Source organism: Coregonus lavaretus (genome assembly GCF_964263955.1).
Source record: "Coregonus lavaretus genome assembly, chromosome: 26".
NCBI lineage: Eukaryota > Metazoa > Chordata > Actinopteri > Salmoniformes > Salmonidae > Coregonus > Coregonus lavaretus.
The window spans coordinates 11918826-11946240 of record NC_140013.1 but is presented as its reverse complement, the minus strand read 5'-3'; the positions used below and the strand labels follow the sequence as shown (position 1 = coordinate 11946240).

General features: G+C 46.6%; 1 protein-coding gene across 1 annotated transcript; it reads right to left on the bottom strand.

The window, feature by feature from the left end:
• Positions 1–218: 218 nt before the first annotated feature.
• LOC311101711 (ARF GTPase-activating protein GIT1-like) lies at positions 219–27247 on the bottom strand. The gene is made up of 20 exons (XM_084142870.1): positions 26944–27247; positions 20618–20751; positions 16676–16788; positions 16172–16277; positions 15786–15872; positions 15437–15567; positions 13493–13587; positions 13027–13069; positions 10934–10982; positions 10282–10354; positions 9388–9485; positions 8261–8372; positions 7586–7713; positions 6221–6373; positions 4893–5195; positions 2479–2559; positions 2089–2165; positions 1647–1823; positions 1420–1483; positions 219–1169 (listed from the first exon to the last, which is right to left on the bottom strand). The coding sequence occupies exons 1-20, from the start codon at positions 26993–26995 to the stop codon at positions 954–956; spliced, it is 2292 nt and encodes a 763-aa protein (XP_083998996.1). The 5' UTR covers positions 26996–27247; the 3' UTR covers positions 219–953.
• Between the last annotated feature and the right edge of the window lie 168 nt (positions 27248–27415).

Here is a 27415-nt window from a genome sequence, read left to right as displayed (position 1 = left end):
ACATGACAGGTAGAAACCAAAAAAATCGAGGAAATAAAAACTGAAATGTCACCCGGGAGGAATTGGACTGCTCCAGGAGTGTTTGAGGACCATTTCACAAGTTAGTGTTTGTGTGTGTGCATGTGTAAAGATCCAGTCAGACAGAAGGTGAGCGAGTATTCTCACAGCTCTCCCTGGTCCTCTAAACAGGAACCATCATACATGAGACGACTTCAAAATAAACATAAACATACATGATAATGTAATTCATGTCCGTAAAAATAATACAAAACAATGGGCATAATAATAATCACAATAATTCCAGTGTAAGTGTTTTTTTCTTAAATCAGTCATTCTTGTCCCCAGAGGTACAGGCCAACAGATTGGTATAAAAAAACGAAACCAAAAAAAAAACATGAAAAGAATAAGGTCCAGCCTGCCTCTGTCTCATGAGGGTTTGAGGCGCTGCACAGAGAGGGGTGTTGAAGGGATCCCCCCCCTCTCCAAAGGAACGATGGAGTGAGATCATAGTGAGATGATGAGAGCTGAGCTGCTGTGTCCATCCCCTGCATGTGATTACTGTCTCAATGGTCCACACTCCTCTTCCTCCTTAGAGTCCCCTCCCCCGCAGAACTGCTCTCTCTCAGTCTAGTGGTGAGAGCTGCAGCCATTTCTCAGCTTCGTTCCATTGTAATATAATATTACCACCTGGTCTTCCCCCGCTCTTCATTCTCTACCTTCAATTCCTCTCATTTCATCTTTATTCATCCTCAGAGATCTTTTCGGTCTGCAGCCAATATAGCTTCTCCCCTTGGCTGGCATTTCCCTCTCCCTCGCGATGCCAACCTTCCAAGTCTCGTTCATCACTTGACTAGGAAGCTTGGAAAACGATGCTACCACCATCCCTCTCCCCTCCCTTTGTCAGTCTTGCAGCCCCCCTTGCCACTCCCCTGTCCGTCCCCTCTCTACCCCCGTCAATGTTTCTTCTCGCGGGTGGTGATGGTGACCAGTTGCTTGGCAGCCTTGGCGATGTCATAGGCGCACTGGATGACCTGCTGGGTGAGCAGCTGGTAGTCGACGGCGGGCGCTGACAGTTCCGAGGGTGCCGCCTTGCGACACTCCACCTGGAGGCGGGAGGCGCTGGACGCCAGGAGGCGCAGGGAGCAGTGCACGGCGTCTAGAGCAGGCCGCTGAGGGGAGACAACACTTACTGCTTAAAGCTACAATCCATATTTGGTCCCCAAAAAATGTGCAGTACATATTCTGCTGTTCTATCATGCATAAAAAAAAAAGTTGTTTGAAGCAACTTCTTTGTTGTTGTAATAATAAACAACAAAAACAACAACAATAATAATAACAACAACTGGTGGTGGCAGTTTCACACAATACGGAATCTTTAAGGAAATTCTAGAAAGAGAGAGAGAGAGCGCAAAACCTTACCTTGGGAAAGAGAGAGGCCATTTCAGTGACAGCAGAGTGGATCTTCTCAGAGCATGGAATGAAACTGGGTAACATAAGACAACCTCTTGTTACCACCATAGATACAACGTAAGCCAAACTCAAGTTACCACCATAGATACAACGTAAGCCAAACTCTTGTTACCACCAGATGCAACGTAAGCCTCACCCGACTGTGTCATGGAGTGAGTCTCGTAGTCAGGGCCTACCTGTCGTGTTTGAACTCCTGTGCGGCCCTCAGAAGCTCTTGGATGTTTTTGGTCACCTGCTCCGTCTTGAGGATGACGTCTTCGGTGCAGGGCAGGGTAGGGTCTGGCTCACCCCCTTCACCCCCACCCCACTCCTCAGACTCCCCCCGGCCCTCCTCTTCACTGCTGCGCCCCCTACTGTAGGACACACACAAAATCAGTACAATCTCTACATTAGCCTGCAATTCCCACATTGAGATGAGAAGAGAGGTAAGCATCTCTGAAGTAATCACCACAGTAAATATGTCCTTGACAAAGACTAAGTCAGCCAGTCTGCTAGATGTCTAGGTAGACCCTCGAGCCCGGCCTGTCTGCCCCCGCTACACGTTGGGGGAGACTCCAGAATGACCCGGTCACTGGCCAGCCATCTGCTCTAGATATCCCTCCACCACCCCAGACTTACCTTAGCGACAGCTCATATGTCTGAGTGTTGTCATAGTCACTATCAGTACCACTGCCGTGTTTCTCTCCTTTAGGGCCCTGTGGACAAACAGAACACCTTATCAGCATCAATGGTAGCAGTAGTGATTCTAAAGGCAGACATCAGTGAGAGTATGGCAAGGCATTTATTAACCAAACAATAGCAAGCCATTCACACAAACAATTACACTAAGCCACAATATACAATCCTCAGCAATGTATCAGCTCATATTGGTGTATAAAACAGTGTCAGCATTCATAAGACGCCACTGAATGTTTCAGCCGTCACGGTCTGGGGTTGGTCGCGAAGTAGCCTGGAAGTCACAGATGAGTTGACCAACTGTAAAGGAGGGCGACAGCCAGCCAGTCTCACCATGTATCTCCCCATCTCCATTGAGCCAGAGAGGTGTGGTCCTCCATAGGGTGTCGGACAGCCAGGACCCCCCTTCCTCACCTGGAGGTGGGACAGAACGGGACAGGAACTCAGAGGAGGACGAGAAGCAACAGAGGAACCGCAGAAGGAACACCGCCTGACAATTATGTTTAGTAGGAAGATTCCAATCAAACACTAGGATACGCTATCCATTCTTGAGCAGAGTCAGCTCAGCTTTGTGTGGGGAGATACTAGCCCATATGTCGAGGTCAAATTAGAATTGTTTTGTCAAATAACTAACTAAAACTCAACAGCCAAACAACTTTCCCCAGGACAGGCTTATACTGAAAATGTAGTCAGTGAGAGTACAACCCAAGTTGACTGGAATTCAAAGGAAATGTGTGAGTTTTGAGCTAGGTCCTGCCAAGTAGTTAGTGAGCCACTATCCCAGACCAACTCACACACAGGAGTACATCATTAACATTAGCAGACACACAAACATACTGTCTGACATTCACAGGAGAAGACAGAGGAGCCGGTTATCTTTCATTAGCTTGTCTCACATCACGTCTCCTCTCTAGCCACATTCACAATAGATGACCTGACCAGTAGCCGGGGCCCGTATTCATAAAGCGTCTCAGAGTAGAAGTGCTGATCTAGGATCAGTTTCGGCTTTTACAATGATAATAAATAGGGGGGGAGGGGGTCCCTGATCTTAGCTCAGTACTCCTACTCTGAGACACTTTATGCAGGCCCAGACAGTCAGCACAATTAGACACAGCTCACTGACATAAGGGCCTATGCTGTGAGTTATCCCAGAGAGTATGGCCAGTAGGACACTCTTGGACTCACTGTTTTATAGTGGAGAGCTAACTAGATGAAGACTGATCATCTATGTGAATATTTGTATGCTGGCATATGCTGTATGATACACAAATAATGTCCATACAATGAAGTCTTCGTCATCTGTGCTTTTCAACAGAGCACTGGGTTTTACCACTGTGTGGCCCAAACTGTACAACTTTTAAAAGGGGCAATCTGGGATTGGTAAATCCATTTTTTTACTTTTAAATTAATGATATACAGTATAGCCATATCATCATAAAAAATTACTTATAAATGCCTTATTAGCATCAATGCGAGACATACACAGAAAAAACACATAGTAAACAACTTATCTAGATATATCCTAGCATATAGAACTCTCTAGGTTCTATAATTATTAGTTTTTTTTAACATTAACAAACTACACAATAAGAAATTGTGCATTTGCTAATGCCCTACAAAATACAAACTAAAAAGAGACATGGAAAAATGCATGGATAAACCAAACTGATATATCCATTGGGATTTTGCATCACCCGCATGGATAATGGAATGTAAAGGTTGGATGCAACAATGAGCACAATCAAAGACAGACAGGATAGACAGATGGATGTACACAGAATGCGAGCAACAGACAGACAGAGACAGGAGTCAGGACAGATGGACAGACAGACTGACTTTACCTCCTGGCTTCCTATGCAAGTCCCATACCAGTCAGAGTGGCTGGAAGCAGGGGAGAGTGAGTGCGTGCGTAAGTATTGCATCAGCTTAGAGCGCAGACAGACTAACACGAACGGTGGCCGTGTGCAGCTGGTGCGCAGCAGGTGGCCGTCCTATCGCCTCTGACCACAGAACATCAGCCGTCATTTTCTGTTCATTTCCACATGTTGAATTGCCACTGTTTGTCAACACACCCAACAGGTGATCCAAGCACTGCTGACATTCGTGTAGGTCTGCCTGCCCTCTTAGTTCCACTGTGACCGAGTGGGTCAGTGACTAACTGACACTGACACAGTGCCTTGAAGGATCCATTGAGAAGTGTGTATGGCTATTGGCTAACAGTGCAGGTCAAACCACTAACATTCCTCATGCTTGTGCTGCACACACTAGAGGTAGGGAATGGGAAAGCTATGATACGGGAGTGTCTAAGGTTAGGACATCTTCACTCATCAATGGTGGGAAAGCTACCTGCCATATTAGCTTAAAAACATGACTTTCTACACACAAAGAAGCCTCAATCAGAGATAAACTCATGTAAAGTGAGTGGAGGCGAAGAGTGATTTGCTACAGTGCCGAAGGCTCAGTAGAGGGGCTAAGCAGTGTGTGTGTGTGTGTGTGTGTGTGTGTGTGTGTGTGTGTGTGTGAGAGTGTATTTGGGGCGGGTGCGTGCAGCATCTGGCCCAGAAAGCATAGAGCCAGCGGTAGAGGCTGGGGGTCAAATGTTAGGGGTTAAAGTGGAAGAGCACTCCACTGGTGAGCGGTGTGTGCATGCCAGACAGCAGTAAAGGAGGTAGGCAGCAGTAGAGACAGGGAGGGCAGGTGGTACATCACCATCACCATCTGGGGGCCGTAGCGTTGCTCACACTTACACTGGGGTGCAGAGGCTGCAGGCGGTCCGTCAGGGAGTCCAGGCCCGGGGAGTGGGAGTGGGGCTTGGGGGTGGCGGCCCCTGGCTCGTACATAGAGAAAGCCTGTCTGTCCCTCCGGTGGGCGGGCGCCGCCGAGGACATGGCTAGGCTGGAGTGGTCCCCTCCCCTACCTCCCCCGCCTCTCACCCCCCCTGGCCAATGTGCCGGGCTGCCTCCTCCCCCGCCTCCCAAACCGCCAGCTCCCCCTCCTCCTCCGACCTGGCCCCCCCGCAACGCACTGTTCTCCGTCTGCATCCGCGAGATCTACGGGGAGAGGTGGGGACGGGGGAGGGTCACCTGAATATGTCAAAGGTCACACGGAGAAGCATCCACATACACAGGTACTGTACAGGGAGCATCATTTAGCTAGCCACATACTAGGTACGGATGGAGGTAAGACTATAATGGGGATAAAGGGAGTCTATAGGCTATCTATAGGCTATACTGATGGGTGGATATTAGGGGTTAAACTGGCTAGTCGGTGGATCTAGTGGGTATAACTACATGCTGGGTTCTCTTAACCAAATAAACATACATATTGGCAGTACTAGGGGTTGATCTTTAGAATTTTGGAAAATAAGAGAACTACACATGCATGGTTTATTGAGGTGTACGGGGGGGGGGGGGTTGCTGCTCTAGCCCACACTGTGTTATTGTTTTACCTGTATGTACCTGTCAAACTATCAACACTGGAAGAGAACTACTGTGCATTTTCCAAGTGTGTGTGCAGGGGCTGACATTTGTGTGAGTCTAGGGGCTGGTATTTCTCCTTGTGTTAGACATGAGTGATGAGTGATGGGATCGACATGGGACAATAGCTCAGGCATTCATGAGAACAAAACAACACCACCACCATGGAGACGGAACCAAAACAAAGTGACAAAGTAACGAAACCTGATATTTGACACACTGAAGAACAAACTGCATTGCTTACACCAAAACTAACAGATACTGTTCTGAGCTGCACACTTAGCTTATTACAGTATAAGGACAGCTCTGGGCACAGAGTAGACCAACACTGATAGTGATAACACACTAATATACTGAGGCAGAAAGGATCCATCTTCCACTAACTTGCGGAAAAATATAATTAGAAAAGCACATCTTGGTGCATAATAACACATCAACATTTAGACATATTGAAATTCTTCCCGTCTTTCTACCATGCATGCTTCCCTCCATCCTGCCCTCCCTACTACTTGACCTAACTCTCTCCCTCTCTACTCCCTCCATCCATCCCTCTATCCATTCCTCCCGTCCATACCTCCATCTTTATCTCCTCTCCCTACCTCTTTCTGCAGCCGGTGCAGCTCTTCACTCAGGTTGTTGTTGATCTTCATCAGCTGCTGAACTTTAGCCTCGGAGGAAGCCAGGGCCTTCTTAACCTCCAGGTACTCCTGCAGCGTGATGGGCCCGTCCGACAGGTCCGACGAGTCCATGCTCTGAGGGGACAGACACAACATAGAAATATAATTAAAACGCTCAATCTAAAAACACACACACAAGCATTCTGGAGTCGTTTATGTGGGCTATTGTCTGAGCAATAAGCGGCACTCGATTTCATCATCACTCTTAGCAGTATATGGAGAAGTCTGACCACAGCTTAAAATAACTATATTTTCACATTCAACACTCAAACCATATTTGAGAAATCTCTTCTCAACTGGAAATGACTATGAACAGCATCCACATCCATTCACAGCTCAGCCATATCGGAGAAGCACAGAGCTCCTGTCTGTATCACACCAGAACAGAGCTTCTTCACACAGTAGACCTTCAATTCTCATTTTACAGCAGCTTTTCCACCACACCCTGTGGCTGTGGGTGCCTGTTTTAACAGGGTTTCCACCCCCCTCTCCTCTCCCCTCCTCTCCCCTCCTCTCCCCCGCCCTCTCCCCTCCTCCCCCCTCCCTCTCCTCCCCTGCTCGTAGAACAATGCTCCTCTGACTGGAGACCCAGAATAGCTGTGATGTCACTGTGGAAGTATGTGGCAGCAGTAGCAGCACTGCCTCTCCCGCAAGGCATGCTGGGACAGGCGGGGAGGAAGATACTGCTGGCTGCTGGGGATAATACTGCAATCACTAGAAGAAGCTAAGAAGAACTATGTGCTGATTTAGGACCAATTTTGCCTTTTAGATCACAATGAATATGATTACATGGACAGTGGGGACCTGATCCTAGATCAGCACTTCTATTTTGAGACGCTTGATACGTATGGACCCTGATCTGAAGGGTCTCTAATAACTCAAAGCAGGACTGGGAGCACAGGACCCCTTCCTGGTCACTTTGCTCAACCCCTTCCCTCCTCCATTTATCTCAGTACACATTTTATCCATCTATATACTGGGTTTAAGGGGAATACTTTGGTATGTTGGCCTGTAGAGAAAAACATAGCACAATGGTTTGCAATGGAAAAAGAAAACAAGCGCTTCTTATTAGGCCAGTTTGAATAGTACCTCCCCCTTTCACTTTGTTTCAGGCTGCTTGGTGCCTAGTGAACACAACCCAGGGGGTGTATTCATTAGTGCAAACTGGTGCAAAACGTTTCCCATTGGACAAATTCAGGTAGGTCCCTCCTCGTTTGGCCCTGTTTGCTTCTGTTTGATGCCTAATGAACACAACCCTGCCATCCTTCTGTGCCCTTCACTCCTTACCTTGGCCCGGTTGTTGCGCTGTGTGTTGTTGTTGTTCTGAGTGTTCAGCTCACTGTCCGTGTCCTCATCCGACGCTACGCTGTCGTAGTCATGCTGGTCGTCGTCGGCCCCCAGGTCCAGACTAGAGTCTACAGGGATGGATCAGAGCAACAACATAGGCCCTGGCTCAATCTAAATTAATCTTTCCTCGATTCCTCACATACTCTCTCCTCGCTTCCTTCTCAAAATGCATTGGAGAAGAATGTCCTTGGGGAGGGAACTTTGACCTTTTCCTCGAATACGGTTGAGAAGGAGGCGAGGAGATAGGATGTGAGGAATCGTAGAAAGACGTATTGAGATTGAGACACAGAAAAATCAGGATAACTACAGCTCAACTCAACTAGTGATGACCTAACCATGACACAACCAGGCAACCCCAACCCCGCCATTTAAAATACATCTCAGTAACTTCTCCTTTTCACTCAAACATTGCAATGGATGGATTGACTGAAGTGCGTGCTAAAACAGCTTAATGTCCAGAGCACATTTAATTCATAAACACCGCGTTTGAACTGGCTCAGTCCCTCTCCTCTCCCCTCTGCTCCCCTCTGCTCCCCTCCCCTTCACTCCTCCTTTCCTGTCCTCTCTCCTCCTTTCCTCGGTCCTCTCCTCCTCCACACCTCTCCCCTCCCTCACCAGTAGGGCTGCTCAGGCCTTTCCCCTGTTGCCTCCTCTTGGCGTCACTCAGGATGTCGATAATTAGCGTTGCGAACTCACGAGCGTTGAAACGGGCCAACTTCTGTCTACCCTGAAAGAGAAAAAGAGGCAGTTGAGTACTCAAAAACCCTCCGACGCATAGACATAGGTTTACAGGAGCAAAATGAGTTCAGACATTGTTGGTGTATTATTCAAGCAATTGGAGTCACAGTCTCTGGTACTGCAGTCCTGTGGTCACTGGTCATGTGGTGTGGTGTGGAAAAGCACAGTCATAGGGGCTACAGTTGATCATAGTAACAGAGTCACACACAAACACACTAAACATTGCACCTTGCAATTTGCATGTTTGTGTTTGCATAAGGGGACAAAAATACAGGCTTTGTATCCATGTGGTTTCAATTCTAAACACGGTCCAACCGTGAGCACACGGTCATCACAATCCATTTTCCTCAGCCTCTGTGTGTGCGCGTCTGTGTTTTCTCCCTCAGTCGCTCTTGCATGAAACAAACACACTACCACTGACCAGTCAGCTGTCTCCAACGCTATTCAATCCAATCCTAGCTGGGGATCTCACTGTGGTGAGGGTGCTGCTGTGTTAAGGCCTATGTTTACACTAATGAGCTAGCCAATGAGCTAGCCACAATCATACACACACCCCCTTTCGTTTCCCCTCTCCTCCACAGCTGGAAAATCTCTCTCTCTCTTTCTCTCTGTCTCTGTCTCTTTATCTCTATAGCCAGGGCAGAAGCTCAGAAATCCCAGTGCAGCCACAAAACTATTCATAGAATGTGATCTTTCATCCCTCGCTCCCTCCCGCTCCATTTCAGCCCAGACTTTATCTTTCTTCGTCTGCCCTTCTGTTCTCTTCTTTTGTTCCCTTTTAAAAATCTGTCGTGCTCTCTGAGGTTTTCCCGATAGTCCCTTCTACTGCCTGCCTGTGTCTCTGTGACTAGCATCACCTTCAGCCTGCTGTTATCACTAAGCCTACGCAGCAGTTGGAGAAGGATAAATACGCATTGGAACTAAGATATTAGAGCATTTGCTGGCAGTCATCAAACATTACTTCGTTTGTTTTGTGTGTGTGTGATAGAAGTAGTGGTGGTTACCTGGTTGCGTGTGGCTGAGTATTCGGGGTTGACAGGCAGGAAGGGCACCGCGCTGCGCTCCGTCACCAGAGTACTGTGGTTCTGAGTCGTCAGCCACACTGGGAAAAGGGGAGGAAGGAGAGAGGAGGAGAGAAAGAGAGAGAGATATTATACATTGATGTGTGAGTGAGAGAGAAACAAGGTCATTTCAGCTGGAAGTTGGAACACACACAGCAACACACCCTGCCTGCCGCCCACACATACACACAGTACAACGCTCCACTGGAACAGACCACAGAACAGTTACAGACTTACACATTCTCTCCTCCTAGAATGTCCTGTTATACCTAGAGCTGTGTGTGTATGCATGTGTGTATGTGCTTGTGTGTGTGTCCAGCTCTCTGCCTCTACCCCATCCTGCTTACCTGCGGAGAGTCTCTGTCAGACAACGCAGTCTGCGACTGTTCCTGCTTCTGAGAGAGCGAGGGAGGAGAGTGAAAGAGAGAGACTCTTCCTCACCAACTCGCTCTCTCCTTCTCACTCGCTCCTTCTTTCCCACTCTGTCTCCCTCTCTAGTTTTAGACCTCACCCAGTGCCCTTTTACAGACTTTGTTTATGCGTTTCCTTTCTAAACAGTGACTCCTTCTCCCGGGAACAGCCAACTCTGGGGCTGTGTCCCACATGGCACCCTATTGCTTTTATAGTGCACTACTTTTGACCAGGGCTTGGTGGAAAGTAGTACACTATGTAGGGAATGGGATGCTATTTTGGACGCACCCCCAGAGTGGCCCAAACCGATTGCATGACTCAAAAAGGCAAAGACAGAACGAGGCGCAGGATGGAGAGATCTAGAGAGAGGTGGAGGAGAGGGAGAAGCAGGGGATGGGTTCCACAGGAGAGGAGAAGGAGTCTCACCTGCATCGTTCTCCCTGCGGTCCACTTCATCATACACGTCCATGGCCAGCTCCTCAAACAATCGATTGTTCAGCTGTCACACACACACACACAGGAAATGTATGGGATACATACAGTGTACACAAGACCAAGACAAACATAAGCAATGCATGCCAATAGAGCAAATACCAGCGAGGGAAAAATATATACACACACACACACACACGGTTAGAATAATAGTCCAACCTGCAGGACAATCATGTACAGCAGTACTGTCAACACAAACAGTAGCACTACACTAAAGGGCTCAGTCCTTTTGCTGCCTGGGCCAAAGGAGAATTGATTATACCATACACAGGAAATGGAGAAAGTCATAGTCCTCTGTCATAGACAATTAGTGTCACTGATACAGACATGGCCCACTGCTTCAGTTTATTATCAGATCAGCTCGCGTTCTGGGTCGTGCTCATTAGGCACCAAATGGAAGAAAACACACTGAAAAAGGGAGGGATACCTGGACAATAAGAAATGCTCTTTTTTTTTTATTTATTGAAAACGTTTCAAAATGTTTTGCCTTGTGTCCTAATGAACACAACCCAGGAAGTCCACCAGACAGATAAAGCCTTAACTCTAACCCAAGGCCCCTACCCTTTGACCACCCAGCACTACTCACCGCTTGCAGCTTCTTCTTAGCTGCCTTGGCCAGTTCTGAGAGGTCCAGGCTACGCAGAGACAGACAGACACAATGCCACAATGAAACAACCACAGACACGAACAGAGAGAGAGAGGGGTGAGGAGAGAAAGGTGGAGATGGAACGGTGGGAGGGGTGAGACAGGAGGTCGTCAGGTCATGGAGCGAGGGCCATGCCAGATAATCAGGTAAAATATATAGGTAACTGCCAAAATAATGGAAACAATTGAGTAAATGAGAGAAGTATATTGAAAGCAGGTGCTTCCATACAGATGTGGTTCCTGAGTTAATTAAGCAATTAACATTCCATCATGCTTAGGGTCATGTATAGAAATGCTGGGCAGGCCATTATTTTGGCTATGCCCTCATAGGATGACAATGTCCCCATCCACAGGGCACAAGTCGTCACTGAATGGTTTGATGAGCATGAGAACGCTGGTAATCATATGCCATGGCAGTCTGTCACCAGATCTCAACCCATTTGAACATTTATGGGAGATTCTGGAGCGGCGCCTGAGACAGCGTTTTTTTCCACCATCAACAGAAACCCCAACATTTGGGAAATTTCTTGAGGCAGAACGGTGTCGCATCCCTCCAATACAGTTCCATGCCAAGGGTAGGCAACCCTGTTCCTGGAGTACCGCAGGTACTGCTGGAGTTTCTTCCAACTAGGCACCACACCTAACCAACTAAGCTAATTGATCAGTTCAGTGATTGCCTAAATTCAACACACCTGATCTTCCAGGTCGGTGAAATGAAAAACAGGACTAGAGTTGTCTACCCCTGAACTATGCCAAGGTGCATTGAAGCTGTTCTGGCTCATGGTGGCCCAACGCCCTATTAAGACACTCTATGTTGGTGTTTCCTTTATTTTGGCAGTTACCTGTAGCTCCTTCAATTTCAGTTTGACAACAATCAAAACGATAGGCATAAGTACTTGTATTATCTAAAATGAGTCCTGGTGGTCTAGATACAGTAGCCAACCTGATAATGGGATAAAATACCAGCCTCCTATTTAAAAGCAAAGGGCTCTCATCACTGTTTATTGAATCAAGACATCCTAAAAGTAATACTACTATATAAAAAGGTAGACAGAATATTACAGGAATCCCTCCCTCCTTCCCTAACACCAGCGAGAAGATGATGAGCACATGGGATAAAAGAGGAAAAAAGGGGGGATGTTGAAGGAGTGAGAGCGAAAGAGAAAAGAGAGATACCTCTGTGTCGGGCACTTAGGGCGAGCTCTGCCTCCACAAGCGCAGCAAAGATGGAGAGAACAGAAAACGAGTGAGCGAGACAAGAAAGAGACAGGTAGAAAGCAATAGAGAGAGAGAGAGAGGGAGGGGGATAAACCCCATAAACACCAGGGCCCATATTCACAAAGTGTCTCAGAGTAGGAGTGCTGATGTAGGATCAGGTCCGCCTCAGTCTATATAAATCGTCTGAATTATTATCTAAGGTAAAACTGATCCTAGATCAGCTACTGAGACACTTTGTGAATACCGCCACTAGTTCTCCACTGCTCACAAGAGTAGACTCCCAGAGTATGGTACAGTATAGTACAGAGTATAATACAGTACAGTAAGAACAGTGTTGTAGAAGTCTGTTGTAGCTCAGCAGACAGACATGCAGTCAGCATCATTAGTGTGCCAGGGGCTTTCGCTCCTCTCTCTAGCAGTACAGACTGACTAACGGCAGGGCACAACCTACTGGTCAAAACACTGCAATACACCTAGCCACTTCAATTGTCCCAGAATATTACATGGTATTCATAACATTTCATTGTAGATTCCAGACAATCAAAGGCATTGTCAGAATATCATGTCACGTGAAAGACAAAAATACATTATTGGGTGGTTTTACAGACATAGATTAAGCCTAATACTGGACTAAAAAGCATGCTCAATAGAGAATCTCATTTGAAAACACTTTTTAGTCCAGGATTAGCCTTAATCTGTGTCTGAAAAACCACCCCTATGTATAATAAATATCAACCACCATGCAGATTTATAAATATACTCCCCACACCCTCCCACCCAATGTTGACCCTGAACACATGACCCTTCGACACTTACCTGTCAGCCATCTGAGGAATTATATAATGCCCATTCTTGTGATCTGCAGGATAGAGTAAAATGGAGTGAAGTCATTGTATTGTGTAAAACATTCATTGGGTGAAAGACGCCTTACTAGTTAGGCCTAACAGTGGGTCCATACTTGGAGCGGTAATCAGCGACCTAGCAACCACCAACCAGTCATGTTCAATGGAAGGAGGAGACACAAAGAGAAACACAGCGACTTAGCGGTCGCCGATGAGAACTAGTGAATAGAATTGAAAATGTCCCAATATTATGCAAATGTAGGGAGAGGGCAGGCAGCTCTTGTTAGCCAGCTCTGACATTGGCCAACAACAAAACTGCCGTCATGATAGCTGTTTGAAGGATACACCCACCGAGCGAGATCTCAACGACTTGATTGCTGATTATCGCTTCAACTCTGAGCCCTCTGTAAGGTCCTTGGCAGGGGTAAAAGGTCACCTACCAGGGCGTCGGCCACACAGGTAGAAGGCCAGCCTGTCTGTGAGCTCGTACTGACACTCCACCAGCCGCTCTGCCAGCTCCACCTGGCCCGCTTGCCTGCCACAAACACAACGATCAGATCCTATAACTGTATATACAGTTGAAGTCGGAAGTTTACGTACACCTTAGCCAAATACATTTAAACTCAGTTTTTCACAATTCCTGACATTTAATCCTAGTAAAAATGCCCTGTCGTCTTAGGTCAGTTAGGATCACCACTTTATTTTAAGAATGTGAAATGTCAGAATAATAGTAGAGAGAATTATTTATTTCAGCTTTTATTTCTTTCATCACATTTCCAGTGTGTCAGAAGTTTACATACACTCAATTAGTATTTGGTATCATTGCCTTTAAATTGTTTAACTTGGGTCAAACGTTTCGGGTAGTCTTCCACAAGCTTCCCACAATAAGTTGGGTGAATTTTGGCCCATTCCTCCTGACAGAGCTGGTGTAACTGAGTCAGGTTTGTAGGCCTCCTTGCACGCACACGCCTTTTCAGTTCTGCCCACACATTTTCTATACGATTGAGGTCAGGGCTTTGCGATGGCCACTCCAATACCTTGCCTTTGTTGTCCTTAAGCCATTTTGCCACAACATTGGAAGTATGCTTGGGGTCATTGTCCATTTGGAAGACTCATTTGCGACCAAGCTTTAACTTCCTGACTGATGTCTTGAGATGTTGCTTCAATATATCCACATAATTTTCCTTCCTCATGATGCCATCTATTTTGTGAAGTGCACCAGTCCCTCCTGCAGCAAAGCACCCCCACAGCATGATGCTGCCACCCCCGTGCTTCACGATTGGGATGGTGTTCTTCGGCTTGCAAGCCAGAGATTGGGATGGTGTTCTTCGGCTTGCAAGCATTTCTCCAAAAAGTACGATCTTTGTCCCCATCTGCAGCTGCAAACCGTAGTCTGGCTTTTTTATGGCGGTTTTGGAGCAGTGGCTTCTTCCTTGTTGAGCGGCCTTTCAGGTTATGTCGATATAGGACTCGTTTTACTGTGGATATAGATACCTTTGTACCTGTTTCCTCCAGCATCTTCACAAGGTCCTTTGCTGTTGTTCTGGGATTGATTTGCACTTTTCGCACCAAAGTACGTTTATCTCTAGGAGACGGAACGCGTCTCCATCCTGAGCGGTATGACGGCTGCGTGGTCCCATGGTGTTTATACTTGCGTACTATTGTTTGTACAGATGAACGTGGTACCTTCAGGCGTTTGGAAATTGCTCCCAAGGATGAACCAGAACTTGGCTGATTTCTTTTGATTTTCCCATGATGTCATGCAAAGAGGCACTGAGTTTGAAGGTAGGCCTTGAAATACATCCACAGGTACACCTCCAATTGACTCAAATGATGTCAGAAGCTTCTAAAGCCATGACATCATTTTCTGGAATTTTCCAAGCTGTTTAAAGGCACAGTCAATTTAGTGTATGTAAATTATAAGTGAATTATAAGTGAAATAATCTGTCTGGAAACAATTGTTGGAAAAATTACTTGTGTCATGCACAAAGTAGATGTCCTAACCGACTTGCCAAAACTATAGTTTGTTAACAAGAAATGTGTGGAGTGGTTGAAAAACAAGTTTTAATGACTCCAACCTAAGTGTATGTAAACTTCCGACTTCAACTGTATGACACAGCTTGCTGACACAATACAGCAGCAACAAAAAAACACACTGACTACCTTATGACAGTCACACACAAAACTGTGTGTGTATGTATACTATGTTCAAAAAGAGTGAACCAGGGGTGTATTCACAAGTAACAAAAACAAACATGGCCAAACGGGAAGGGACTACCTGAACTTGTCCAATAAGAAACCCTTGTTTTCCTTGCAAAACATTTTCCGTTGCAAAACGTTTCGCAACAGTGTACACTAATGAATAGACCTCTGTTGTAGCCTACCTGGCATAGTCCATGGGTGTGCGTCCATTGATGTCCGGGGCTCCGGGGTCAGCTCCGTACACAACCAGCAGCTCTGCCTGCAGAACCTGGCCTGCCTTGGCTGCCACATGGAGTGGAGTGGTGCCCTTCTCCTGAGAGGACAACCACACACACACACAGAGACACACAGTCACATGCACGCACACAGACACACACACATCATTACTTCAAATAGGGAATTATGGGAGCACGGACACAGGATAGACCGATTGGACCGATGCTCTATAGCGGGGTTGTGAGTGTATGTGGTGAGAAAGTGGGTAATTTGCAGTAACAGGGGGTGGGAGGGTGGGTGTGGTATAAGTCTCACCGGGTGGAAGAAGTTGGCCTGTGCTCCCAGGGACAGCAGCCGTAGACATGTCTCCAGACTCCCTGTCCTCACACTGGAGTGCAGTTGCTGAGAGAGAGGGGGAGAGCGAGAGAGAGAGACCCTGTGAATCCCCTCATTAGTGGTGTTTAATAGATCCACACAGTGGCTTCCATTAGTTATTCCTGTGGTGTCATTAAGGTGCTTCCTTCCTGCCTACAGGGGAGAGAAGAAGAAAGGCAGGCTCTCTGTGTGTGTGTGTGTGTGTGTGTGTGTGTAGAGCCTCAGTGGGAGGCAGCCCGGCCCACCAGCCATGGCCATGAGTGGACGAGCCCAGCCTGTGAAGGACGTCACCCTCTGAACCCTGACCTGAGGGGGTGGGGCCTCACCTTACTGAGGTCCTTGGTGGTAACACCGTCGTCATCGCGGCACGGCAGCTTGTGGACGAAGGATAGCATCTGGTACTTGGCGCGGATGAACTCGGACTTGGTGGGGCTGTGCAAACGCGCACACAAACAGAGAGAGGAGAGGGTTGGGACAAACTGGGTAAGACATCAACTGTATGTATGAATCATTGCTGCAGGAGACGCCGAGGGGTAAATCCTCTCTGATCCCATAATCCTCTCTGATCCCATAAAGTCTGATACTAGCTAATGACCCAAGGCTGAGCTGCATCTAACACATAAGCTTATTAGCCTGATCGGACTATAACAATTGACAGAGTGAAAATACATCTCTTGAGATCTTGGTGGGGGAGAGTGAGTTCCACAAACAGACACTATAGGTAAGCGGGGAATGTTTTCACCCAGGTCATCATTGTAAATGAGAATTGGTTCTCATCTGACGTATCGTGAAATATGTTGTGAAACGTGAAATAAATAAAAAAAACTTACTGGACTTTGTCCTGTGGGTTGGGTTTCCTGCGGCCGCTCTGCACCTGCGCTGGGTCAAGCAGGGAGTGCTCCCAAATCGAGTTAGCCCCATTACTGGCCAGGGTCTGCACCATCTAAAACACACACACACACACACACACACACACAGACAAAGACACACACACACTGGTGAGACACACGACAACACAGCCCTAACATGAAATGATCTAATGTTTGCTTGGAACGTCCTCTTAGAGCTAATCAAAGCCTCTTCCTGTGCCTGAGGCTGGTCTAGTGGGTAACGCCACCGCCTGCAACACTATACAGTGGTCTAAGGCACTGCATCTCAGCGCTTGAGGCGTCACTACAGACCCCCTGGTTCGATTCCAGGCTGTATCACAACCGGCCGTGATTGGGAGTCCCATAGGGCGGCGCACAATTGGCCCAGCGTCGTCCGGGTTTGGCCGGTGTAGGCCGTCATTGTAAATAATAATTTGTTCTTAACTGACTTGCCTAGTTAAATAAAGGTAAAATAAAAATAAAAATACACCACCAAGCGTGGGTGCGAATCCCGACCCCAGCGCCACTCTCTGCATCTCCCTCCCCACTCATTTCCTTCCTGTCTGAATAAAGTGAAAATACAAAAAAAGAAAATTTAAAAAAGCCAGTTCCTAACAAAAGTATTCTCAAATCTTATATGACCAGCAGCCAGGTAACACTTACTTTATATTAGTGATGGGGGGAAAAAATTGATAGTTACATATCGCAATATTATTTTGGACGATAAATGTAGACCACACTATTTACCAAGAGAGTTTTCATCTATATTTTTCATAGCTGTCTATTTACCACCACAAACCAATGCTGGCATTAAGATTGCACTGAATGAGTTGTACAAGGCCATTAATCAACAGGAAAACGCTCATCCAGATGCAGTGCTCCTAGTAGCCGGGGACTTTAATGCAGGGAAACTTAAATCCGTTCTACCTAATTTCTACCAGCATGTTAAATGTGCAACCAGAGGGAAAAAAACTCTAGACCACCTTTACTCCACACACAGAGACGCATACAAAGCTCTCCCTCGCCCTCCATTTGGCAAATCTGACCATAACTCTATCCTCCTGATTCCTGCTTATAAGCAAAAACTGAAGCAGGAAGCACCAGTGATTCGGTTAATAAAAAAGTGGTCAGATGACGCAGATGCTAAGCTACAGGACTGTTTTGCTAGCACAGACTGGAACATGTTCCGGGATTCTTCAGACAGCATTGAGGAGTACACCACATCAGTCACTGGCTTCATCAATAAGTGCATCGATGATGTCGTCCCCACAGTGACCGTACGTACATACCCCAACCAGAAGCCATGGATTACAGGAAACATCCGCACTGAGCTAAAGGGTAGAGCTGCCGCTTTCAAGGAACGGGACTCTAACCCGGACGCTTATAAGAAATCCCGCTATGACCTCCGACGAACCATCAAACAGGCAAAGAGTCAATACAGGTCTAAGATTGAATCATACTACACTGGCTCTGACGCTCGTCGGATGTGGCAGGGCTTGAAAACTATTACAGACTACAAAGGGAAGCACAGCCGCGAGCTGCCCAGTGACACAAGCCTACCAGACGAGCTAAACCACTTCTATGCTCGCTTCGAGGCAAGCAACACTGAAGCATGCATGAGAGCACCAGCTGTTCCGGACGACTATGTGATCACGCTCTCCGTAGCCGATGTGAGTAAGACTTTTAAGCAGGTCAACATTCACAAGGCCGCAGGGCCAGACGGATTACCAGGACGTGTACTCCGAGCATGTGCTGACCAACTGGCAAGTGTCTTCACTGACATTTTCAACATGTCCCTGACTGAGTCTGTAATACCAACATGTTTCAAGCAGACCACCATAGTCCCCGTGCCCAATAACTCTAAGATAACCTGCCTAAATGACTACCGACCCGTAGCACTGACGTCTGTAGCCATGAAGTGCTTTGAAAGACTGGTCATGGCTCACATCAACAGCATAATCCCAGAAACCCTAGACCCACTCCAATTTGCATACCGCCCCAACAGATCCACAGATGATGCAATCTCTATCGCACTCCACACTGCCCTTTCCCACCTGGACAAGAGGAACACCTACGTGAGAATGCTATTCATTGACTACAGCTCAGCATTCAACACCATAGTGCCCTCTAAGCTCATCACTAAGCTAAGGATCCTGGGACTAAACACCTCCCTCTGCAACTGGATCCTGGACTTCCTGACGGGCCGCCCCCAGGTGGTAAGGGTAGGTAACAACACATCTGCCACACTGATCCTCAACTCAGTCCCCTCCTGTACTCTCTGTTCACCCATGACTGCATGGCCAGGCACGACTCCAACACCATCATTAAGTTTGCCGACGACACAACAGTGGTAGGCCTGATCACCGACAACGATGAGACAGCCTATAGGGAGGAGGTCAGAGATCTGGCCGTGTGGTGCCAGGACAACAACCTCTCCCTCAACGTGACCAAGACAAAGGAGATGATTGTGGACTACAGGAAAAAAAAGAGGACTGAGCACGCCCCCATTCTCATCGACGGGGCTGTAGTGGAACAGGTTGAGAGCTTCAAGTTCCTTGGTGTCCACATCACCAACGAACTATCATGGTCCAAACACACCAAGACAGTCGTGAAGAGGGCACGACAAAGCCTATTCCCCCTCAGGAGACTAAAAAGATTTGGCATGGGTCCTCAGATCCTCAAAAAATTCTACAGCTGCACCATCGAGAGCATCCTGACTGGTTGCATCACCGCCTGGTATGGCAACTGCTTGGCCTCTGACCGCAAGGCACTACAGAGGGTAGTGCGTACGGCCCAGTACATCACTGGGGCAAAGCTCCCTGCCATCCAGGACCTCTATACCAGGCGGTGTCAGAGGAAGGCCCTCAAAATTGTCAAAGACTCCAGCCACCCTAGTCATAGACTGTTCTCTCTGCTACCGCACGGCAAGCGGTACCGGAGTGCCAAGTCTAGGTCCAAAAGACTTCTCAACAGCTTCTACCCCCAAGCCATAAGACTCCTGAACAGCTAATCATGGCTACCCGGACTATTTGCACTGCCCCCCCACCCCATCCTTTTTACGCTGCTGCTACTCTGTTAAGTATTTATGCATAGCCACTTTAACTCTACCCACATGTACATATTACCTCAACTACCTCAACTAGCCGGTGCCCCCGCACATTGACTCTGCAACGGTACCCCCCTGTATATATAGCCTCCCTACTGTCACTTTATTTTACTGTATATATAGCCTCCCTACTGTCACTTTATTTTACTTCTGCTCTTTTTTTCTCAACACTTTTTTTGTTGTTGTTTTATTCTTACTTTTTTTGTTTAAAATAAATGCACTGTTGGTTAAGGGCTGTAAGTAAGCATTTCACTGTAATGTCTGCACCTGTTGTATTCGGCGCATGTGACCAATAAAATTTGATTTGATTTGATTTAATTGTTTTTCTAGGTAGCGTTAGCTAGCGCTAGTCAGCTGTGCCTGTGCTATAGCTTGTTCATCTTCTTTTTAAATAGTGAGCCAACATGTTTTCAGCACTTTTATTTCCATGTTCGCTCGTCTCTCTGCAGCAGACATATAGTGAGCAATATGTTTGGAACATTCATTTCGCAATAAAATCGTATTATCGAATCGCAATACATATAGAATCGTGAAATCGCAATACATATCATATTGGCAATTCCCAGCCCTAATTTATATGTAGTTTATAAACTGTTAATTATTAGTTTATGGATATACATGTTATAAATCTGTAATAAACAGGTATAGGTCTAATAGATTGGTTGACGTGGGTTACTTGTCATTTAGCCGCTTGCCAAATACTGGGCTACTAGGCTACTTCTACACCCATCAGTAATGATCCCCAGTGCCCACTCCCCCTCCAGCCCAGCCCCCATCTTGTCCCCCCCCCCAGGTACCTGCAGCAGTGCAGGGGGCCAGCCGCTGTGCCGCAGGTGCTTGACGATGGAGATGTGGCGTCCCAGGCTGCGGTGCACCGAGCAGCACTCGTCACAGATCAGAACGCCCCTGTTGATGCTGGTCCAGCCCGGATCTGAAAACACAGAGAAAGAGAGAAAGATAAAGTGAGAGAGAGGAGGGAGAGGGGGAGGGTCAGGTGTGTACAACTTAGGCTATTTAGCAAAAACCCACCTCTGACAACTGGCTACTAGGCCTAGCTCATCTCAGGTTCATCATTAGGCCTATAGCTTTGTTTTACCGGTAATAAAGTTAGGCCTAATATTTGACATTATTATTTACTGCACACATTTAAAATAATCAAATAGCCTACTGTGAGAGTGAGGAATAGGTTGACAGTTTGTCTGACGTGAAGTTTCAATGACACTCTAAAAAGGAGTTCTCGGGACCATGAAATCAACAAAACGCAAAGAAACGCCTTTATTATTAGCGTCATACTGTATAGCCTAAATACAAGTCTGACCTTTAAAATTCCAGTACCACCCAATTGTGCCTTTAGGTGGTAATGAGATCATCATACTACACAAGTCCAGAGTTCAGTGGGCACAAAGAGAACCATTGGCCACACAGTCTAGTCATTCAATTCCTTCCATATCCTTGTCTGTACATAATGCCCTGAATCTTTTCTACAACGCCCGGAAATCTGCCCCCTTTATTCTCTGTACCCAACGCACTAGAAGACCAGTTCTTAAAGCCTTTAGCCGTATCCTTATTCTAGTCCTCCTCTGTTCCTCTGGTGATGTAGAGGCTAACCCAGGCCCTGCAGCCCCCAGTATCACTCCTACTCTCCAGGAGCTATCATTTGTTGACTTCTGTAACCGTAAAAGCCTTGGTTTTCTGCACGTTAACATCAGAAGCCTCCTTCCTAAGTTTGAGTTATTCACTGCGTTAGCACACTCCGCCAACCCTGATGTTCTAGCAGTGTCTGAATCCTGGCTTAGGAAAGCCACCAAAAATTCTGAAATGTCCATCCCCAACTACAACATTTTCCATCTAGATAGAACTGCCAAAGGGGGTGGAGTTGCAATCTACTGTAGAGAGAGCCTGCAGAGCTCTATCATACTATCCAGGTCTGTGCCCAAACAGTTTGAGCTTCTACTTCTAAAAATCCACCTTTCCAGAAATAAGTCTCTCACTGTTGCCGCTTGCTACAGACCCCCCTCAGCCCCCAGCTGTGCCCTGGACACCATATGTGAATTTATTGCCCCCCATTTATTCTCAGAGTTCGTACTGCTTGGTGACCTAAATGGGGATATGCTTAACACCCCGGCCATCCTACAATCCAAACTAGATGCCCTCAATCTCACACAAATTATCAACGAACCTACCAGGTACAACCCTAAATCCGTAAACATGGGTACCCTCATAGATATCATCCTGACTAACTTACCCTCTAAATACACCTCTGCTGTCTTCAACCAGGATCTCAGCGATCACTGCCTTATTGCCTGCGTCCGTAACGGGTCCGCGGTCAAACGACCACCCCTCATCACTGTCAAACGCTCCCTAAAACACTTTAGCGAGCAGGCCTTTCTAATTGACCTGGCCCAGGTATCCTGGAAGGATATAGATCTCATTCCGTCAGTAGAGGATGCCTGGTTGTTCTTTAAAAGTAATTTCCTCTCAATCTTAAATAAACATGCCCCATTCAAAAAAGACAGAACTAAGAACAGATATAGCCCCTGGTTCTCCTCAGACTTGACTGCCCTTGACCAGCACAAAAACATCCTGTGGCGTACTGCATTAGCATCAAATAGCCCCCGCGATATGCAACTTTTCAGGGAAGTTAGGAACCAATATACACAAGCAGTTAGGAAAGCAAAGGCTAACTTTTTCAAACAGAAATTTGCATTCTGTAGCACTTACTCCAAAAGGTTTTGGGACACTGTAAAGTCCATGGAGAATAAGAGCACCTCCTCCCAGCTGCCCACTGCACTGAGGCTAGGAAACACTATCACCACCGATAAATCTACAATAATCGAGAATTTCAACAAGCATTTTGCTACGGCTGGCCATGCTTTCCACCTGGCTACCACTACCCCGGCCACCAGCTCTGCATCCTCCGCTGCAACTTGCCCATGCCCCCCCCTGCTTCTCCTTCACACAAATTCAGACAGCTGATGTTCTGAAAGAGCTGCAAAATCTGGACCCCTACAAATCATCTGGGCTAGACAATCTGGACCCTTTCTTTCTAAAACTAGCCGCCGAAATTGTCGCAACCCTTATTACTAGCCTGTTCAACCTCTCTTTCGTAACGTCTGAGATCCCCAGAGATTGGAAAGCTGCCGCGGTCATCCCCCTCTTCAAAGGGGGTGACACTCTAGATCCAAACTGTTACAGACCTATATCCATCCTGCCCTGCCTTTCGAACGTTTTTGAAAGCCAAGTTAACAAACAGATCACCGACCATTTCGAATCCCACTGTACCTTCTCCGCTATGCAATCCGGTTTCCGAACTAGTCATGGGTGCACCTCAGCCACGTTCAAGGTCCTAAACGATATTATAACCGTGATCGATAATAAACAGTACTGTACAGCCGTCTTCATCGACCTGGCCAAGACTCTGTCAACCACCGCATTCTTATTGGCAGACTAAATAGCCTTGGTTTCTCAAATGACTGCCTCGCCTGGTTCACCAACTACTTCTCAGATAGAGTTCAATGTGTCAAATCGGAGTTGCCTGTTGTCTGGACCTATGAAAGTCTCTATGGGGGTGCCACAGGGTTCCATTCTTGGGCCGACTATTTTCTTAGTGTATATCAATGATGTCGCTCTTGCTGCTGGTGACTCTCAGATCCACCTCTACGCAGACGACACCATTTTGTATACATCTGGCCCTTCATTGGACACTGTGTTAACAAACCTCCAAATGAGCTTCAATACCATACAACACTCCTTCAGTAGCCTCCAACTGCTCTTAAACACTAGTAAAACTAAATGCATACTCTTCAATCGAACGCTGCTGGCACCTGCCCACCCAACTAGAATCACTACTCTCGACGGGTCTGACCTAGAGTATGTGGACAACTACAAATACCTAGGTGTCTGGTTAGACTGTAAACTCTCCTTCCAGCCTCACATTAAGAATCTCCAATCCAAAGTTAAATCTAGAATCGGCTTCCTATTTCGCAACAAAGCCTCCTTCACTCATGCTGCCAAACATGCCCTCGTAAAACTGACTATCCTACCGATCCTTGACTTCGGCGATGTCATTTACAAAATAGCCTCCAACACTCTACTCAGCAAATTGGATGTAGTCTATCACACCAAATCCCCATATACTACCCACCACTGTGACCTGTACGCTCTTGTTGGCTGGTCCTCACTACATGTTCATCGCCAAACCCACTGGCTCCAGGCCATCTATAAAATCACTGCTAGGCAAATCCCTGCTAGGCAAATCCCTGCCTTATCTTAGCTCATTGGTCACCATAGCAACACCCACCCGTAGTATGCGCTCCAGCAGGTATATCTCACTGGTCATCCCCAAAGCCAACACCTCCTTTGGCCGCCATTCCTTCCAGTTCTCTGCTGCCAATGACTGGAACTAATTGCAAAAATCTCTGAAGCTGGAGACTCTTATCTCCCTCACTAACTTTAAGCATCAGTTGCACCTGTACACAGCCCATCTGAAATTAGCCCACCCAACTACCTCATCCCCATATTGTTATTTATTTTGCTCATTGCACCCCAGTATCTCTATTTGCACATCATCTCTTGCACATCTATCATTCCAGTGTTAATAGTAATTGTAATTATTTTGCACTATAGCCTATTTATTGCCTTACCTCCATAACTTGCTACATTTGCACACACTGTTTATATATTTTCTGTTGTATTTTTGACTTTATGTTTTGTTTTACCCCATATGTAACTCTGTGTTGTTGTTTTTATCGCACTACTTTGCTTTATCTTGGCCAGGTCGCAGTTGTAAATGAGAACTTGTTCTCAACTGGCTTACCTGGTTAAATAAAGGTGAAATAAAAATAAATATTAAAAAAATATGGCTGGGGCAAGGTTAGCCTACACCCTCAGGATCCTGCTACAATTAGGCTAAGCTAACGTGCAAATGTCAGAGGAACTAGATGGAGCATTCGTTTTTTTCTTCAATTGGTAGGCCTAAGAGCCAAGCCTAAGAGATTGGGCTGGTGCAGAATAAATACATGCAGAGAGAGATCTGTTCTTGAGGGACAATTTTGAAACAAATAGCTATTGGCAATACTCAACAAAGCATGCCTATGGTTTTCAAATATTGTAATCTATGAAAAGCAGCAATTAATTGTTGGGTTTGTACCCATGGCTGAGCAGAACAAAGCAGAGCGCTAAACCAAATGTTAAGAGTGGGAAGCAGGCCTCTTCCTTGATATAGGTTCAATTTATTGACACTAAAAGTTAAATCTCGTCATAATTCATGCTTCACAGAACAGCCCCATTGCTCTTCCTCACCATTTCCACACTTACTTCCACTTAGTGTGTGCAGTGCCTAATGTGATTTCATACGCATGTACTCACACAGACAGGCAGACACAGCGCATATGGGGCCACTCTCTTTTACCACTATATCTACAGCCAACACTACTGAAGGCTATAGCCCTCTCTTCAGTCTAGCATTCTACCACATGCTGTGGTGCCCATCACAACCCATAAAACTCTAATCATATTATAACAGAAAAACAAAAAGGCCTTATGAGCATACTGGCAGTAACAAATAGCCTATAGTGGCTATATGACTTCTACCACAATATGGAGGTTGTTTATGAGTTCAGTAGCTATTCCAGTGTGGAGGGTTGCAAGGAGTCACACACTAGTGGTGTGGTCAGCAGCTTGCTAGAGCTGCCACTGCCCAGAAGGGGAGGGGCCGCCGGGGCTGCAGAAAGCTGATGGTAGACTAAGTAATAAAGTGCACAGTGCACACACAGAGTAGGTGTACAGGCAGGCCAGGCTAACGCAGGTAACTGCAGAGGAGTGATGGTCAGGAGTGTCATAAATCAGCTGGGATAGTGCAGAAGAGGCTCACAGAGCAGAAACACATTCCTGAAGGGAGAGCAGCTGTGAGGGAGAGAGCAGCTGCCATGCACACCATCCCAACCAACCCCCATTCCAAACTCTCCTCCTCCCCAAAACATTGGGGCAGGTGGGGCTAAATGTGCAAGGCCAGGATGCCATCACATCAGTTGTGTGGGCACAATAATGTTTCAGACAAACACAAGAGTTGGAGAATGTAGTCTTCATGATTTGCAAGTCAATTTCGGATTTTATGAGCAACTCATACTAAAACAATGCCATGAAGGATCAAGCTAAAAGTGTTTGGTTTTGCCTACAGATGGAGCAGTCTAAACAGGTCAGGGGTCCAGATTACAGGCACTCACTCAATCACTATTCACAACCTCTGCTAGTGCTAATATCAACGCCCCTACTCTGCGCCGCACTGTTTGCTAACCCATTGGCTTTGGGTAGTTGCAGGCAGCTAGCTAGTTAACTAACGTTAGCTAGCCAACTAGCTTAAACTACTATTTTATGATAATGTAACTAGCTAGCTAGCTAACTCAGTAACAACGTTCAGCTAATGTTCTTGTCTCTGAACATTAGCACACTAGTTAACTATCTACACATATTACAACATGGAATTCGTCACATTTATAAAAGTATTCTGGAGGAAGACAAGCCAAACTAGCTAGATGTAGCTAGCTAATTAGCCTGGCGTCTTCAAATTGAACTAGCTAACTTACCTAGCCAGTTAGCCCGTGTGGCCAGCTCAGTTCTAGCTACAGAGACAACTTTACAGGCAAAAAGCTGTGATAGCAAGCTATTCAAGTTAGACAAGACAGACACCCTTTCTCATTTGTTAGCATGCTAGGTAGGTAGGTAGTTAGCTACCAGCTAGATGTGGCAGTTAACACAACCAGTAACGTTAGCTAGCTAGCTATCAAGATAAATAAAAACAAACGTCTAACGTTGCTTGCTTGGCTAGCTGCGCTGGCTAGCGAGCTAGTCAAGCAGGCGAAACAAATCTGCCACACTCAAATTCATCCACAGAATATGATTCTTATCAAATAAACCAAAGTAACTTTATAGTCACTTCATTTATCCACACGCACTGAAAATGCAAATTTCACTCTGTTTAAAGGCCTGACTAACTAACTGCCTGGGAACCTGCGCCGTTTTATTGTACTGACAGCAGGCACAGGCCTCCGCCGTCCCACCTCAATGTCGCCAGCTAGCCCATCTCAAAGACTAAAACAACGCATTGTTTCAGTTTTCATCGTACCTGGTGCACTGCAGTCGGCGCATACTTCGGTTCTGTGGACCTTTCTTGACATGTTTAGGGTTCCACTACAGCAGTGGTTGTCTATCCAAATTATATATAATGGATGCTCGCCCTTCCGAAGACCGTCTGCTGTTTCTCAATGCTGCCCTGAATCCCCGGAAGCCGGCGATGTGTTATTCGGCTCTCCCGGCCCGAAACTACCCCTTTTCCTTTTCTTCCTACCTGGTTTCAGTCCTAAACTCCGGATGCAGTGAGTCGCAGACCTCGTCAGTGGAATGATTATCACTGGCTAGCTCATATCTAGAGGGATATAAAACAATAGCGCAGACTGCATTGCCAATATCGAGACCCAAGTAGGCTAACTGCGCTCCTTCCTACCTGTCACTCGAATGCTCTCTCCCCCCTTCGCTCTGATCGCCACTCGCTCTCACCAATGCCCATGGGAATAGAGGTAGCTCTAAAATCATATCGT

What these genes read in the sequence shown, in the direction of transcription:
- LOC311101711 (XM_084142870.1), bottom strand. Translation starts at nt 26,995, where the DNA reads ATGTCAAGAAAGGTCCACAGAACCGAAGTATGCGCCGACTGCAGTGCA. An exon ending in ATTCCTCAGATGGCTGACAG is followed by an intron (nt 10,983 to 13,026) that starts GTAAGTGTCGAA and finishes GTCTCTGCGTAG; the next exon opens with CCTGGACCTCTCAGAACTGG. An exon ending in TGCAGCCTCTGCACCCCAGT is followed by an intron (nt 2,560 to 4,892) that starts GTAAGTGTGAGC and finishes TCCCACCTCCAG; the next exon opens with GTGAGGAAGGGGGGTCCTGG.